The sequence below is a fragment of the Heptranchias perlo genome, chromosome 23, assembly GCF_035084215.1.
Source record: "Heptranchias perlo isolate sHepPer1 chromosome 23, sHepPer1.hap1, whole genome shotgun sequence".
In the NCBI taxonomy this organism is placed as follows: Eukaryota; Metazoa; Chordata; class Chondrichthyes; order Hexanchiformes; family Hexanchidae; genus Heptranchias; species Heptranchias perlo.
The window spans coordinates 10,482,982-10,500,419 of record NC_090347.1 but is presented as its reverse complement, the minus strand read 5'-3'; the positions used below and the strand labels follow the sequence as shown (position 1 = coordinate 10,500,419).

Below are 17,438 nucleotides of genomic sequence, written 5' to 3'. Positions count from 1 at the left end.
TAACATTAGGATTATAGTATGTGGCAATTAATTGGAATATTCCAATATCAATGTGCACAGCTCATTTCATGATGTTTTCTCTGTTCATGTCATCATTAACAGTACAAGTCTTCCTTATATGTAAAGTAGTGAACTGTAACTCTCTGATACAAGTTGTATCTTAGGTACAATCTATGGCACTTCTGTAACCTGTTAACAATCTCCTAATGTGCAGGAAGCTCAGTTAAGGCTGGTAAAGTTCCTGCCAGAATTACTGGCACTTCAGTACGACTTGGTGAAACGATTTCAGAATGCAACTGATGTAGCTGAGCAATCTGTTCATGAATTTCTTCAGAACTTTAGTCCAGGTAATTATCTTTTACAAAGAGGCTCAGACTTGAGTCCTTTTTGAGCAAAGTATCTGTCCTTATTCCAACACATGCTTTGGTTTCTTCAGAGTCTGTAAAGCGTACATTTGCATCCCGAATCTCATGCTTCCTGTATGTGTGGAATCAGCTTCGAACATTCCTCGTTACTAACGGTAAGTGTCACTGGTATTATGAAATTTATGTGAAACTACAAAATGCATCTTTAACTATTTGCCTCACCAAATAAATAAAAATAAATGGCAAAGTTATTTGATAGAAAGTAATCCTACAAAGACAGAATATTGTATTTTAGTCAAAACATAGTTTGTTTGTTTTGTGGATGATATTGTCAGTATAAATATCTGATCAAAGTGTGGGATAACAATTCATTAAATACTCCAGGTAGACCGGAGTACCCAAATAATGGCCCATAGGCCATTTCCTGTCCCTGAGCCCCACCAATCTGGCCCACCAGGCTCAGAAAATTCAGTTCTATTTGCACTTATTTCTTATAGAATCATAGAATCATAGAAGTTTACAACATAGAAACAGGCCCTTCGGCCCAACATGTCCATGTCGCCCAGTTTATACCACTAAGCTAGTCCCAATTGCCTGCACTTGGCCCATATCCCTCTATACACATCTTACCCATGTAACTGTCCAAATGCTTTTTAAAAGACAAAATTGTACCCGCCTCTACTACTGCCTCTGGCAGCTCGTTCCAGACATTCACCACCCTTTGAGTGAAAAAATTGCCCCTCTGGACCCTTTTGTATCTCTCCCCTCTCACCTTAAATCTATGCCCCCTCGTTATAGACTCCCATACCTTTGGGAAAAGATTTTGACTTTCTACCTTATCTATGCCCCTCATTATTTTATAGACTTCTATAAGATCACCCCTAAACCTCCTACTCTCCACGGAAAAAAGTCTCAGTCTATCCAACCTCTCCCTATAAGTCAAACCATCAAGTCCCGGTAGCATCCTAGTAAATCTTTTCTGCACTCTTTCTAGTTTAATAATATCCTTTCTATAATAGGGTGACCAGAACTGTACACAGTATTCCAAGTGTGGCCTTACTAATGTCTTGTACAACTTCAACAAGACATCCCAACTCCTGTATTCAATATTCTGACCAATGAAACCAAGCATGCTGAATGCCTTCTTCACCACCCTATCCACCTGTGACTCCACTTTCAAGGAGCTATGAACCTGTACTCCTAGATCTCTTTGTTCTATAACTCTCCCCAACGCCCTACCATTAAAGGAGTAGGTCCTGGCCCGATTCGATCTACCAAAATGCATCACCTCACATTTATCTAAATTAAACTCCATCTGCCATTCATCGGCCCACTGGCCCAATTTATCAAGATCCCGTTGCAATCCTAGATAACCTTCACTGTCCACAATGCCACCAATCTTGGTGTCATCTGCAAACTTACTAACCATGCCTCCTAAATTCTCATCCAAATCATTAATATAAATAACAAATAACAGCGGACCCAGCACCGATCCCTGAGGCACACCGCTGGACACAGGCCTCCAGTTTGAAAAACAACCCTCTACAACCACCCTCTGTCTTCTGCCGTCAATCCAATTTTGTATCCAATTGGCTACCTCGCCTTGGATCCCGTGAGATCTAACCTTATGTAACAACCTACCATGCGGTACCTTGTCAAAGGCTTTGCTGAAGTCCATGTAGACCACGTCTACTGCACAGCCCTCATCTATCTTCTTGGTTACCCCTTCAAAAAACTCAATCAAATTCGTGAGACATTACTTGGTGGTTTCAATTTTCTGAGCCTGAAGGTTTGGTGGATAAATCCTAAATCAGAATATTTAATTTGTTTTATCTGCAGCTTGAGATATATGCAAAGCTAATGGGAGTATTGACTTAAATTTTATATTTGTAAACAATTTTACAACACCAAGTTATAGTCCAGCAATTTTATTTTAAATTCACAAGCTTTCGGAGACTTCCTCCTTCCTCAGGTAAATGTTCAGGATCTGAACATGAGATCCTGAACATTTACCTGAGGAAGGAGGAAGTCTCCGAAAGCTTGTGAATTTAAAATAAAATTGCTGGACTATAACTTGGTGTTGTAAAATTGTTTACAATTGTCAACCCCAGTCCATCACCGGCATCTCCACATCATAAATTTTGTATGTTGCACCTGAGGCACCATAGTATATGGCTAAGCAGCCCACAAAAACAAAGTTTAGGCACTTCTGAGGTGGACGACCTCAGAATGAAATTACTAATCGCGTCCAAAAAATACTAAAATTCCATGTACCAGGATTTCAGTATTTTTAATTATGAAGATAATGGATTCCTATTGCTTTTTTGCAAATCTCAAACTATTTTACAGGTGCAATTAAAATTCGTGAGGATTACTGTGCTTTCGATTTGGACATGCAGAACTGCAAACTTGAAGTTCTGCTCCCCCGTCGACAGGATCTTGGCTTATGCTCCACTGCGTTAGTCAGCTACCTCATAGCTCTTCAAAATGACTTTGTTTATACTGTGGAGAAGTACACTAGCAAATCTACACCGTGAGTTTATTTCTACGTATACCGGTGCTTTCTAACCCATGTATTTATATCTATGGTCTTATAAGAGGAGTTGCCCTGTTAAAGTGACTGGTCATCTTTCATTCCAACTGTTCCTTATCTCATGTTTCCATTGAACAATGTAAAATCAAATTTTCATTTTCCTTATTTGAAAAAAGACAAATGAATATCAGAAACCTCTAACCTAAGGGAGAAATAAAAAATAGAATTGATTGATATATATGTGGTTTTGAGAGTTGGGGTGAATTGAGGGCAACTTACATTTGTATAGCAAATGGGAGTATTGACTTAAATTTTATATGTAATGTAGCGAAACACATCAGGGTCTTTTCATGCCCAAAATTTGCAAAACATCAAAATTTATAGTCAGGTTGGTCACTTCCCAGTGGGCATGACCTCAGAAATCTAGAAAAGAAAAAGTACCCTCCAATTTGGAACTAATTGGTGAAAATTTGCCAATACCATTGGGAGGCCACAATAATGGAAGGTATACAGAATGCAAATATCTGTTCCATGGAATAAAGATTAAAAACCCAATTTGTGTCTCAAAAGTGAATTGTATTCTCATGTTTGCAGATATGTAGCACATGAGTAAAACTCTTAGCCCATGAGTTTTACATGACCCATCATCAATCATTTAAAAATATAAATGTTTTCAGTCTTGTGTTCATGTTGTTAAACTGCATATTTCTTGACTTTTATAGATACTCAGTCAGTCCATTGGATGTAGCTGATTTGCATGTAATCAAGTATGAGGTTGGACGAGACCTGATTCCTCTCCTTTCATCCAACTGCCAATACTCTATGGAAAAGGGAGGGGAAACTGTGTTAGAGTATGACCTGAAGAGAATTGAACAGCAACTTACTAACAGATTCTTAAAAGGAAAACCACTTATAAGCTTAACGGTAAGTCAAAATTGCAACCTTAAGTGAGAATGGTTCCTTATAACTACAGTTTTGTAAATAAACCTACGTGTACTTAGCCTTACATCAACTGTGAAAACTACACCCTAATAATAGACCTTGTGAATGATAATATGGTGCTCTGCATAGACATACTTTTTCTTCAATTTTTCAGGGAATACCAACACTGATTTACAAACAAGACAGAAATTATGAAATCATCTTTAAAGATGTGAAGAACAAGCTGTCTCAGGTATTTCTTATTTTGATGTTTCAAGTGGGCTGGAAGGATAGTCTAGCACAATAATAAAAACAGAAAATGATGGAAACACTCAGCAGGTCAGGCAGCATCTGTGGAGAGATAGACAGATAAACAACGTTTCAGGTTGATGGCCTTTCATCAGAACTGGAAGAAGTTAGAGATTTAACAGTTTATAAGCAAATACAGAGCCAGAGAAAAAGGGGTGAGGGAGGAAAGAACAAAAAGGAAGGTCTGTGATAGTGTGGAGGGGCAGGAGTGATTAAATGACAAAAGGGATGATGGTGCAAGGCAAAAGGGAGTGGTAATGGGTCAATAAAGAAACAAAAAGATTTGTCCAGAGGAGGTGAGTCTTGCACAGTGTTGTCTTTCACTTTGTACCAAAGTTTGAATCCAACCATGAATAGGGTAGCTACCTAAAATAAATCTCTGAACAATTTAAGAATGGATTTCAAGTTTTGTTCTTCATTGTTGTGGGTCCTTATTGTCTCACTGCTCCAGATGTTTTTTGATAGTTTTGCACTCAAGAGCTCTGTTCATTGCTCTTTGGAAGTGCCTTCTCTATTGGCAAAATTCATTCTTTAGAAGAACACAGAAGAGTAGAAAAGGCAGCAAAATAGTGTTAACTTAGAACTGCGTTGGAAATAAACTGTACTCCCTAATAAATTCCATGCTCCCAGAAACGGCTGTAGTACTTGACATTTTTGTAATTCCATTTCCCACATAAGAGGTCACCCTGATGTAATAGAATAGTATCTGTGAAACCATGAGAGAAATGAAAAGGCAACAGACCTCAACGCTCCTTCTTCCCCTCCCAAATAAAAGGTGCCCTAATCCTGTCCAATTTGTAGCATTTTCCTCACCCAGTTACCTGTCAGCCCATCTTCATATTAAACTCATATCTATTAATGTCTTCCCTTTTAGGAATTACTGCCAAACTCTGTTATTAACACCATGAGTGGTGAGCTACAGTCGTACAGTGATGTATGCGAAGCATTTGCTGCCGTGGAAGTCACTTTAGGATTTTTGGCCATGGCAGGGGGGGACCCTAATCTACAGCTGGTGGTCTATTTGAAAGAAGTATTGCAAATGGGAGACCAAACTGCACCTCACGTAATGGAAGTAAGTACATATTTATGCTGATTGCATAATAGATTGCTCTGGATCTCTTGTGTTAATCTAACACAGACACTAAGTGTTTTTTGCCCTTGAACCCATTGGAAATTATTTCTATTTTTATACTAAAGCTGCAAATATAAATGGATTTCAACTTTCTTCTTATCCATAATTGGCAAAGATGCCTAAAGTGCACCACAGTAATATTCAAGCCTATTCTTGCTGATGCTCAGTGTTTCTTAGTGACTCAGTTGATAGCATTCTCGCTTTTTGAGTCCGAGCTTGTAGGTTCAAGTCCCACTCCAGGACATAGAAACATAGAAAATAGGAGCAGGAGTAGGCCATTCAGCCCTTCGAGCCTGCTCCGCCATTCAATATGATCATGGCCGATCCTCTATCTCAATACCATATTCCCGCTCTTTCCCCATACCCCTTAATGCCATTTGTGTCTAGAAATCTATCTAGCTCCTTCTTAAATATATTCAGTGACTTGGCCTCCACAGCCTTCTGTGGTAGAGAATTCCACAGGTTCACCACCCTCTGAGTGAAGAAATTTCTCCACATCTCAGTGCTAAATGTCCTACCCCGTATCCTGAGACTGTGACCCCCTCATTCTAGACCCCCCAGCCAGGGGAAACATCCTCCCTGCATCCAGTCTGTCTAGCCCTGTCAGAATTTTATGTGTTTCAATGAGATCCCCTCTCATTCTTCTAAACTCGAGTGAATACAGGCCGAGTCGACCCAATTTCTCCTCATACGACAGTCCTGCCATTCCCAGGAATCAGTCTGGTGAACCTTCACTGCACTCCCTCCATGGCAAGTATATCCTTTCTTGGGTAAGGAGACCAAAACTGCACACAATACTCCCAGGTGTGGTCTCACCAAGGCCCTGTATAACTGCAGTAAGACATCCTCGCTCCTGTATTCAAATCCTCTTGCAATGAAGGCCAACATACCATTTGCCCTCCTAACTGCTTGCTGCACCTGCATGTTTGCTTTCAGTGACTGGTGCACAAGGACACCCAGGTTCCTTTGTACATCAACATTCCCCAATCTATCACCATTTAAATAATACTCTGCCTTTCTGTTTTTCCTTCCAAAGTGGATAACTTCACGTTTATCCACATCCGCCGTGTATTTGCCCACTCACTCAACTTGTCTAAATCGCCTTGAAGCTGCTTTGCATCCTCCTCACAACTGACGACACAAAACTAGGTGGGATCATGAGCAAACTTGGAAATATTACATTTGGTTCCCTCATCCAAATCATTGATATATATTGTGAATAGCTGGGGCCCAAGCATTGATCCCTGCGCTACCCCACTGGTCACCGCCTGCCACCCCGAAAAAGACCCATTATTCCTACTCTCTGTTTCCTGTCTGTTAACCAATTTTCAATCTATACCAGTATATTACCCCCAATCCCATTTACTTCAATTTTGTACACTAGCCTCTTATGTGGGACTTTATCAAAGGCCTTCTGAAAATCCAAATAAACCACATCTACTGGTTCTCCCTTATCTATTCTACCAGTTACATCCTCAAAAAACTCCAGTAGGTTTGTCAAACATGATTTCCCTTTCATAAATCCATGTTGACTGTCTAATCCCATTGATATTTTCAAAGTGTCCTGTTATCACATCCTTTATAATAGACTGTAGCATTTTCCCTAATACTGATGTTAAGCTAACCGGTCTGTAGTTCCCTGTTTTCTCTCCCTTTTTTAAATAGTGGGGTTACATTTGCCACCCTCCAATCTGCAGGAACTGTTCCATAATCTATAGAATTTTGGATGATGACTACTAATGCATCCACTATTTCCACGGCTACCTCTTTTAGTATTCTGGGATGCAGATTATCAGGCCCTGGGGATTTAGCGGCTTTCAGTCCCATTAATTTCTCCAGCACTTTTTTTTACTAATACTAATTTCCTTTAATTCCTCCTTCTCACTAGTCCCTTGGTTCCCTAGCATTTCTGGGAAGTTATTTGTGTCCTCTTCCGTGAAGACAGAACCAAAGTATTTGTGTAATTGCTCTGCCATTTCCTTGTTCCCCATTATAAATTCTCCTGTTTCTGACTGTAAGGGACCTACATTTGTCTTCACTATCTTTTTCTTTTTACATACTTGTAGAAGCTTTTACAGTCCACTTTTATGTTCCTTGCAAGTTTACTCTCATACTCTCTTTTTTCCCCTCTTAATCAATCTCTTGGTCCTTTTTGCTGAATTCTAAACTGCTCCCAATCCTCAGGCTTGCTACTTTTTTCTGGCAACTTTATATGACTCCTCTTTGGATATAATACTATCCTTAATTTCTTTTGTTAGCCATGGTTGGGCCACTTTTCCTTTTGTGTTTTTGCACCAGAAAGGAATGTATAACTGTTGCAATTCATGAGCACTTAATTTAGGTGGACACTTCAGTGCAATACTGAAGGAGTACTATGGTGTTGGAGATAAGATTCTTTGGATCAACACTGAACCAAGACACCTGCCTGTTCAGATGATTCAGGTGAATGGTGAGCTCTGATGGCATTATTTGAAGAAGAGCAGGGAGTTCGCCCGGTGACCTGGTTAAGATTCTCTCGCTCAACCAACACCATCAAAAACAAATGAGATGAATGATCAGTTAATCTCTGTTGTGGGACCTTGCTGCAAGCAAATTGGCTACTGCATTTACCTACATAACAATAGTAACTGCACTTCAAATTAATTCATTGTATGTAAAGTGGTTGACCACCTTTGAGATAAGTGATGAGGTGATATTTAAATGCAAGTTGTTAAATCCCATCTTTATTTGGACTATAAAGCCCATCTTTAGCAGTGATAGTCTCCACTGTGAATTTTACACAGATTCTTGATTGAAAATCAGTCTTTTTTTAAAACAAGTATTTTCCATGCTAGGGGAGCTATCTGGACCATTAAGATTTGATTTTGTATTCTTTTGAGTTTTTTTTGAAAAAACAACTTTTCCCAATATATGTTTTGATTCCCTTGCATTTACCACTAAAGTGATTAGCTGACCCCCCTCCTAATGCTACTTTGATTATGGCCACTAGTAGATCGACAAGAGCAGCTGGGTAGATTCTGTGGCCGATTTTTCCCTTCCTGCAACAAAGTGCCTCTATTTTGTGCCCCTTCTTGGCAACTAAATTGAGAATGATACCTCACAATGTGGGGAATCCCAGGGGAGAATCCATCTTCTACCATTGGGATACTGTGCTCACATATCAGCATGGTGCACCACTGGGACTGCATGCATTATAGTATTATCAGAAATTTATTGTTAGCAGACTTGTCCAACTTTAATCTTTGTATTGTTTGAAGCTATTCACATGAAGTGTTTGGTACTGTGAGGGCAGGCACTGCAAGTGTTTCTAGGAAGTTAAATACTTTTGTTTTTTACTCTAGGCATTGAGGAGGTGCAGTTTAAAGCACATCCAAGCACTTTGGCAACTCCTTTCTGCAAGAAAATCGGAATGCTTCCTTCGTCTGAAGAGGGTATGAATTGGAGCCTTTACCAGCAAGAATTCTTTTATTTGTTCTTGGGGTTTGTTATTGCCCATCCCTAATTCCCTAGAAAAGGAGGTGATGGGCCCTCTCCTTGAAATGCTGCATTTCTTGTTCTGGCATTCCCATCATGGTTTTGGGTAGGGAGTTCCAACATTTTGACCCAGTAACAAAGAATGGCAGTGTACGTCCAAGTAGGATGGTGTGTGACTTGGAGCGGAATTTAGAGATGATGGCGTTCCTACTACCCTCCACCTTCCTGGTGGTGGAGGTAGTGGGGTCAGGAGGTGCTTCAGAAGTAAGCTTGACAAGTTCCTGCTGTGTATCCTGTAGATAGTACATACAGCAGCCACAGTGAGCCTGTGATGGAAGGGGTGGATATTGAGTTCAGCAGCAGGGGTGCTGATCAAGTGGACTGCTAGTCCTGGATGTTGATGGGCTTCTTGAGTATTTTTGCAACTGCACCCATCATTACATAGACTGTATTGAATTTACATAATTGTGAATGGCCACGGATACTTAAATATTATTCTCCAATAATATATAAAGTATTTGTTTTATGGTCTGTTTCCAGTTAAATTTCATATTCAGTTATGTTATCAAAGAGAAAGCATTGTAATCAATTGTTAAAACATGAATTAACAAATGATCGGGTGTAATAGCTAAACAGCAATATGATGGAACAGAGCCTTGAAGTAGTTAAACGCTGGTTGACTTCCGTGATTCCCCATCTGACTGATTCACAGTTTAAGCCAGGCCACGATGTGAAGGTGCAGGGCTGAGGCTACAAGCTTCCCCACAAGGAGGCAGGCAAAATCCTGGGGAGCAGTCACTATGTGCAGTCCCGTTTGCCACCGCATGGTCAGATTCAGAGCAGTATTATGCAGTGCCTGGAGGCAGATTTCCTTGATGCCCTCTTGGAAAGCTAAGCGTGCATAGCACTGGGAGAGCTCATGGGCAAACGTATCTTAGAGAAAAAATAATGGCTAAATGGTTAAACCACCAAATGCATGATAGTGATATACAGAGTAATGTTAGCAATCATAGGAATTTTTACATGATTATTATTTGTAAACAAGGGTACTTGAGTATGATTACAAGGCCGTAATTTAGATTTTAAGGGTCCCAAGACATCCTAAACTATAAGAGCAATTTTTGAGCAGTCTGTTATATAACATAGATCTCCAACCTATTGCACGGTTTTCAATTGTAAGATTTTTCAGTTCTGGTGGGAGCTTCCAGTGTACTGCACACCACTCACTCATGATGACCAGTGCACAGTATACTGAAGCACCAATATGCCTTGCCACAGCAGTAATGATCTTTGGGTTCAGTCTTCCTCTTGCTGTTGAGTTGCTGATCTTCGCCTCTTTGGGGAAGAGCCGAGTAGATGCAAGGCACTTCCTTGCAGAAGGTGAGTTTAACCCCAGTCCATTGTTGCATGTCTTCTAGCAGTAGGCTTCAATTGGCATTGGCCGAGGTTTGGAAGCAGGTTAGCCAGCTACCCTCAATGCACCATGTGGTGTGAAGAACAGTGGGATGGCGAGGAATACCCTTTTTTAAAAATAAAGGATAGGTCATGACTTTCACATGGCAGGGTCCTGACACTGATACTACAGGGTTAATAGTTGCGATAAGTCACTGTAAATTTATCAAGAAATAATTTGGCATCTAATTAGTGGGAGAGTCCAAGGCCAGAGTGCATCATAAAATGTCGAGTAATTAGATATTTAATGTTGTAGTACAGATGACAAAAATGAATGATCAAATAGCTAACTATTGTTCGTATTTACTCAAACACCACATGGTTACAACCATTTAGGTTTTTGTAACTTGATTGACACCCCAGTGAGAGAAACCTTTCCTTAAATCAGAGAGACAAAAATGTACCAATTGAAGTGTAGATTCTTCATTATTTTTGTGTGTGTTTTTTCAGGACCCTTTCTCAGGAATTAAAGAAGAATATAAAATGGACCTCACTGGGGAAGAAAGGAAACAATTACATACCTTCTTCTTGCAAGCAAGTGTAGATACATTCATACTGGAACTGCATGAAATGTTGATCCTTAAATGCAAAAATGTTCGAGCATCAGATTCTCTCAACTCATCGTGGAGGTATGAACACGTGCTATAAAACTTGTACTTATAAATCACCTCTTCTTGTCAAAACTTCTTACTGTCAATTTTTCAGTCGATAATTAAACTGTAATAAAATACAGTTTATAGTAGAATATACACATTGATAAAATACAAGACTTGCGATTTATATATGAGCAGAAGACATCTTCATGGAGCAAATTCTGATCATGCTAAATTGTGATGGGTTGCATAGAATAGAATCATAGAAATTTACGGCACAGAAGGAGGCCATTCGGCCCATCGTGTCTGTGCCATATTTTGTTACTCGTTCTGGGGAGGAGGGGGGCGATATGGTCATGTACCAGGGTCTCCCAAATCCCATCTTCTGACCGTGGCACCTGGGAACTACTTTACTAGCAAAACAAGAGAATCTGAAATGAAACTTTTTAAAACAGCGGTTGTGGAGCCTTTTGTGTCAATGTACATAATTATTGTGAACTGGTTACATAATTATTGTTCTGCAGATAATAAACATATTAGAGCAAGCCAAGTTGCTGCATTTTATCAGTGGCCTGTCCAGAGTCTCAGTCAAGATGGGCATAGAAATGCTCATAATCTACACTCTCCCAATTTCAAAGGAGGGGACTAGTGGTGGGAAAGGGAGATAACAAAGGTTTTGAAGATGGATTAGGGTGGGGGGAAAGAGAGAGGCCCAGTTTAATATTTCTTAATTCAAAGCATCTTGAGACTTGTTGTTTTAAAAAAAGAATTGTTGGAAAATCTGATTTGTTTCCCAATATCTAAAGCTCGTTTTTATTTATTTTTCAGCTTGAAAGAGTCACTGAGAAGTATGATGGATACAAAGGAAGTGGATAATCTGCCAGAACTTGATGACCTTTTCCCAGACAAAATTCTGTTGTCAAGGAGTGTGGCAACCTGGAAAGCAGCCGTGGCTTTCAAATGGGAACGATCACAGGTTTCAAGATAATTTTGAAGAACCATTTAGACAAAATCTTTGTTTCACAGCGATAAATGTATAATTCTGGTATAAAATAGAGATCATATAAAATAGAGAATTTTTTTAAAAGAGATTTCAATCTAAATGTTTTTACTTATCACTGAAGCAATGATTTATGAAGGACTGTTAGATATAACTGCCTTTGTCTTACACCTGAAGTTACTTTAAAGAGGTGTTTGAAGTTTACAAAATACAGATTACATTATTAAAAGTTACAGTCAGTCATTGCTTATCTTGGTGTCTTAGTCCAAGGTCGATGAAGCATTGTAACACATCATGAAATTACAATTCTGCTGTGCACTGCATATAAATTTGTGAATACGGGTGTTAGAATATATTCTACGTGCCATAAAGAAAAACGTATAAAATCTACTATATTCATTGAGATGCCTTTCTGCTAAAAAGCTGCTTAGAAATTTGAATGTTGCTTTCTATAATGAAACTATATTTGAATAAAAGACTTGCAAGTGCTCATTTTTTTGGAAAACCTTTCAGTAAATTTTGAAAACATAATGTTTGCTTTTAATTTTAGGTCTTGCTGTAAGTTTCTACTGAAATCAAATAAAGCATGTTAATTAAAAATGGTGATATGATTTTCAACAAAGTGGCAAACCTTTATTATTTGCAAACAATGTTACAGCAAATCATATTGCAAACATGTTGACATCACCTGCAAGTAACATCATGACAAAAAGTGCTTTTGGCTATTCAAGGGGTATGGGGGAAGAGAGCAGGAATATGGTATTGAGACACAGGATCAGCCATGATCATATTGAATGGCGGAGCAGGCTCGAAGGGCCAAATGGCCTATTGCTCCTATTTTCTATGTTTCTATGTTTGCCCTCTAACTTAAAGCAATGTTGTTGAGAGAACGATATAAGATTTGATAGCAACTTACATGACACACCGTGTTGTTACATACTTCAGTGGTTCACTTCACCAAGCCTGAATGGCCATATGTTAGATTCATATTTCATGCTCTATGCCATATTTAAGCCCTGTTGTACTAAAGCAGATTTGATACTGGAGAAGCCTCGCCTTTGTCCCCTGCCTTTTCCAGTCATTGAAAGTGTGGCCCAATAAACTCATGTTGTCCGAGCATATCCAATTTGAATATATTTGAATCTCGCCAACAATCTAACATTAGCATTTGCACACTGAGGATAAACATCACTGCAGTAATACAGCTGAAGATGCAGCAGGTGGCACTATAAACACAAAGATAACAAAAGACTGCAGAACTGCATTTTGAAATCCTTGTGACAGACACATTTGATATTTTTTAGTTACAAGTTTTTATTGTGCTGGTTTTGCTCTAGTGATTTATATTTATTTCCATAAGTCATTTTATTAATAGATTTTGAAAAATTTGAAATCGTGCAAATTATTAATATAACTAATACTTGTGATTATTTTCCCTTCACAACATTCTTGCCTTTTCCACTATCTCCTCAGGTTACATCAACTTCCTTTATATAGTGCCTTTAACATAGCAAACAATTGGACGTTAATCCTAAGGAGTAGGAATGAATTGGGGAGAGGTGGCCAAAGCCATGACTAGTGCCAAGAGGCTTTTGAAGATAAAGGAGTAGAGGGAGAAAATTCCAGAATGTGGGACAAGATGGCCAAAGGTCCTACCAGTAATGGTAGAACAAAACAACAGTAAACCAGGTGCAAGTAAAGACATAGGATGTTGAAGGGTGGAGCAAGGCCATGTAAATTAAATTGAAATTGTGCTACAGAATGGAGACCAGTGGGGCCAGATGATAGGTCCTTTTTTTGTAGGCCTGTACTAAAGTAGAGCTAGGTGAGCAGTGCTCCTTCACTACTGCACAGAAATATTGGAGCTTAGATTATGCGGTCATCTGCATAGTGATGCTTGAAACCACAATCTTCTGAAATAGGAGTTGCTAGATGAAAAAGACCAGTTTGCCTTCTAGAAGCTGCATGATACAATGATAATTGATTTGGTTGGCTAATCATAGCAATCAATCTCTATCAATTAGTCTATAACAGACCCAGGCAGGATGCAAGGAAAACTGCAGTGGTGGAGAGCTTTGGGAAGCGTAGGTCCAAAGTCGCCTGTTCCTCCCAAGCATGCTGCAGTTACCGCATGTCATGTCTCAAATTACTCATATATTGCAAGGCAAAATGGCTCCTGATAGTCATGCTACCACTTTGTGATAGATTTGTTGGCTCATAAATCTAGAATACAAAACACATTCTAAGTAGGTGAGGTATGAGCAGAATCAGGATCACCCAATAAGAACGACTTCTCTGTAAGCTACCAATTACCAATTTGGAAATATAACAAAAAGCTATGTGCTCATTCTCACAATCAGCAAGTGGTAGCTCTTGCTCTAGAGAATCACTGGTACAAAAATGAACAGTGTTGCTATGCAGCTGGTCCACAAAAAAGTGATACCATAAGACCATAAGAGAGAGGAGCAGGAGTAGGCCATTCGGCCCCTCGAGCCTGCTCTGCCATTCAATGAGATCATGGCAGATCTGATTTTTACCTCAACTCCACTTTCCTGCCTTTTCCCCATATCCTTTGACTCCCTTGCTGATCAAAAATGTGTCTAACTCAGCCTTGAATACATTCAATGACTCAGCCTCCACAGCTTTTTGGGGTAAAGAATTCCAAAGATTCACGACCCTCTGGGAGAAGAAATTCCTCCTCATTTCCATCTTATTCTGAGACTATGCCCCCCCCACCCAAGTTTTAGATTCTTCCATGAGGGGTAACATCCTCTCAGCATCTACCCTATTGAGTCCCCTCGGAATCTTGTATGTTTCAATAAGATCTCCTCTCATTCTTCTAAACTCCAGTGAGTATAGACCCAACCTGTTCAATCTTTCCTCATAAGACAACCCTTCTATACCCGGAATCAACCTAGTGAACCTTCTCTGAACTGCCTGCAATGCAAGTATGACCTTCCTTAAATAAGGGCACCAGAACTACGCAGTACTCCAGGTGTGCTCTCACCAGCACCCTGTACAGTTGTAGCATAACTTCCCTGCTTTTATACTCCATCCCCCTACAAATAAAGGCCAATATTCCATTTGCCTTCCGGATTACCTGCTGCACCTGAATGTTGACCTTTTGTGTTTCATGTATGAGGACACCCAGATCCCTCTGTACCGCAGCATTTTGTAGTATTTCTCCATTTTTTTATTTTTCTTCCCAAAGTGGATGACTTCACATTTTCCCACATTATATTCCATCTGCCAAATTTCTGCCTATTTGCTTAACCTGTCGATATCCCTTTGCAGACCCTTTGTGTCCTCATCGCAACTTGCTTTTCCACGTATCTTTGTATCATCAGCAAACTTGGCCACAAGACACTCTGTTCCTTCATCCAAGTCATTGATATTTATTATAAATAGTTGAGGCCCCAGCACTAATCCCTGCGGCACCCCACTGGTAACAGATTACCATTTTGAAAATGATGCTTTTATCCCGACTCTTTGTTTTCTGTTAGTTAGCCAATCCTCCATTCATGCCAGTATATTACCCCCAACACCATGAGCTCTTGTGCAGTAATCTTTTATTTGGCACCTTATCGAATGCCTTTTGGAAATCCAAATATACTGCATCCATTGGTTCCCCTTTATCCACCCTGCCCGTTACTTCCTCAAAGAACTCTAATAAATTTGTCAGACACGATTTCCCCTTCATAAAGCTATGTTGACTCTCCTTGATTGTATTATGAGTCTCCAAATGTCCTGCTACTACTTCCTTAATAATGGATTCTAGCATTTTCCCAATGACAGATGTTAGGCTAACTGGTCTATAGTTACCTGCTTTCTGTCTTACTCCCTTCTCGGAATAGGGGTGTTACGTTTGCGGTTTTCCAATTTGCTGGGACCTTTCCAGAATCTAGTGAATTCTAGAAGATTACAACCGATGCATCCACTATCTCTGTAGCCACTTCCTTTAAGACCCTCAGATGCAAGCCATCAGGTCCAGGGGACTTGTCAGCCTTTAGACCCATTAGTTTACCCAGTACTTTTTCTCTAGTGATAGTGATTGTTTTTAGTTCCTCCCTGCCCTTTGCCCCTTGATTTTCTACTATTATTGGTATGTTATTAGTGTCTTCTACTGTAAGGACAGATACAAAATATCTGTTCAATTCCTCTGCCATTTCCTTGTTTTCCATTATTATTTCCCCAGTCTCAATGGGACCAATGTTTACTTTGGCTACCCTCTTCCTTTTTATATACTTGTAGAAGCTTTGAGTGTCAGTTTTTATATTTCTTGCTGGTTTACTCTCATAATTTATTTTCTCTCTCTTTATTATTCTTTTAGTCATCCATTGCTGGTTTTTAAAGTTTTCCCGATCTTCGGGCTAACCAGTAATCTTTGCCACGTTGTATGCTTTTTCTTTTAACCTGATACCATACCGTACATTTGCACAATTTAGGTTTACAATGTATCTCACTTAATATTTTTGGATTTTGTCATTCGTATGTGAATGTGAGGAAAATGATGACATATAACAAACCTAAGTAGCATGCATAAGTGTCAGTTTGACTTAGGTGGTAGTACAGGCCTCTAAGCCAGATGGTTGGGGGTTCAAATATCACTTTCTGGAAATCTATAAAATGAACACCAAAAGTATGTTTTTAATATGGGAAGTTTACTTTTTCACTTGTCTCTTCTAACATAGAGGTTCACTTGTGTCTTATGACATAGAAGCACAATGGAAGGTTTTCATCAGCAACCATTAGAATATAGGATACGCAACTTGAGCCATCTCTCGGAAATTCTCTCCGTGCTATTTCACTCTGCGCGGAGGGATTTCCTGTACGGGCTGCTCCTGCGCCCTCTCCACTTCCTCGCCCTCGTCTCTCGCCCTGGCGTACCATCCTGCCGTCCAGCGGAGGCAGGGGTCCCCAGTGGAGGGCTCTCTACTCGGGGATCCTCCCATGTGCCATTGGGGATCTGGGGTGGAGAGTGTTGCACGGAGCAGATGCGACCAACAGGCATTTACGCCATTTCACGAACTCCCAGGCTGCCTGCAATTTCTGCGGCCTGGATGAGTCCGTGTTATCATTCATTCACAGGGTGTGGGAGACTGCAACCCCTGTTCCACTATTTAAGGGGGCTGCTCCTCAAGTTCTGGCTGCACTTCAGTCCCACGCTCCTGATCTTTGCCCGTGGGGGCGGTCGATCCAACTGTCTGCCTCTCTTCCGCGGCATTCTCCGCGCTCGGGGTGGCCCTGGAGAGGGAGCACGCGGTGTCTGCCGGTACGCTTGAGGCTTTCCGCGACCGGCGGGCAACGCAGGGACTGCAGTGCATCCTCGACTGATATAATAAAATTAGAATTTGACACTTATTTTGGTTTTATTGAGTTGCTGCACATAAACACACCCTAACCCCCCTTATAAAAGGGGGGGCTAAAAGGAAGATAGAATTGTATAACCTGTCCCATCCTCTGTCCAGTTTCAGACCTGATAAAAGATGAGAAAACTAATAACAGGTCCACCTGAAGGTAGTTCAGCCAATTTGATCCCTGCTTGGAAAGTCTACACAATTACATTTTGAAAAGGATAAGTTGGACTGCCAAATGTTTGATTCATTTCCAATGCACAATTCAGGCTGCTGGCGGAAGTGACGCACGGCGGGCGCCTGCG

General features: G+C 40.2%; 1 protein-coding gene across 4 annotated transcripts in view; it reads left to right on the top strand.

Annotated features, from left to right (window-relative positions):
• Positions 1–12,378, top strand: part of rnf213a (ring finger protein 213a) — a 166,321-nt gene extending 153,943 nt beyond the window's left edge. For all 4 annotated transcript variants that reach the window (XM_068003995.1, XM_068003993.1, XM_068003996.1 and 1 more), the window contains 9 exons: positions 215–347; positions 437–520; positions 2,715–2,898; positions 3,621–3,822; positions 3,995–4,072; positions 5,003–5,200; positions 8,602–8,691; positions 10,637–10,815; positions 11,608–12,378. In XM_068003995.1, coding sequence (XP_067860096.1) covers positions 215–347; positions 437–520; positions 2,715–2,898; positions 3,621–3,822; positions 3,995–4,072; positions 5,003–5,200; positions 8,602–8,691; positions 10,637–10,815; positions 11,608–11,767 — 1,308 coding nt within the window. In that variant the 3' untranslated portion in view covers positions 11,768–12,378. The remainder of the gene's footprint in view (positions 1–214; positions 348–436; positions 521–2,714; positions 2,899–3,620; positions 3,823–3,994; positions 4,073–5,002; positions 5,201–8,601; positions 8,692–10,636; positions 10,816–11,607) is intronic.
• The last annotated feature ends 5,060 nt before the right edge of the window (positions 12,379–17,438 follow it).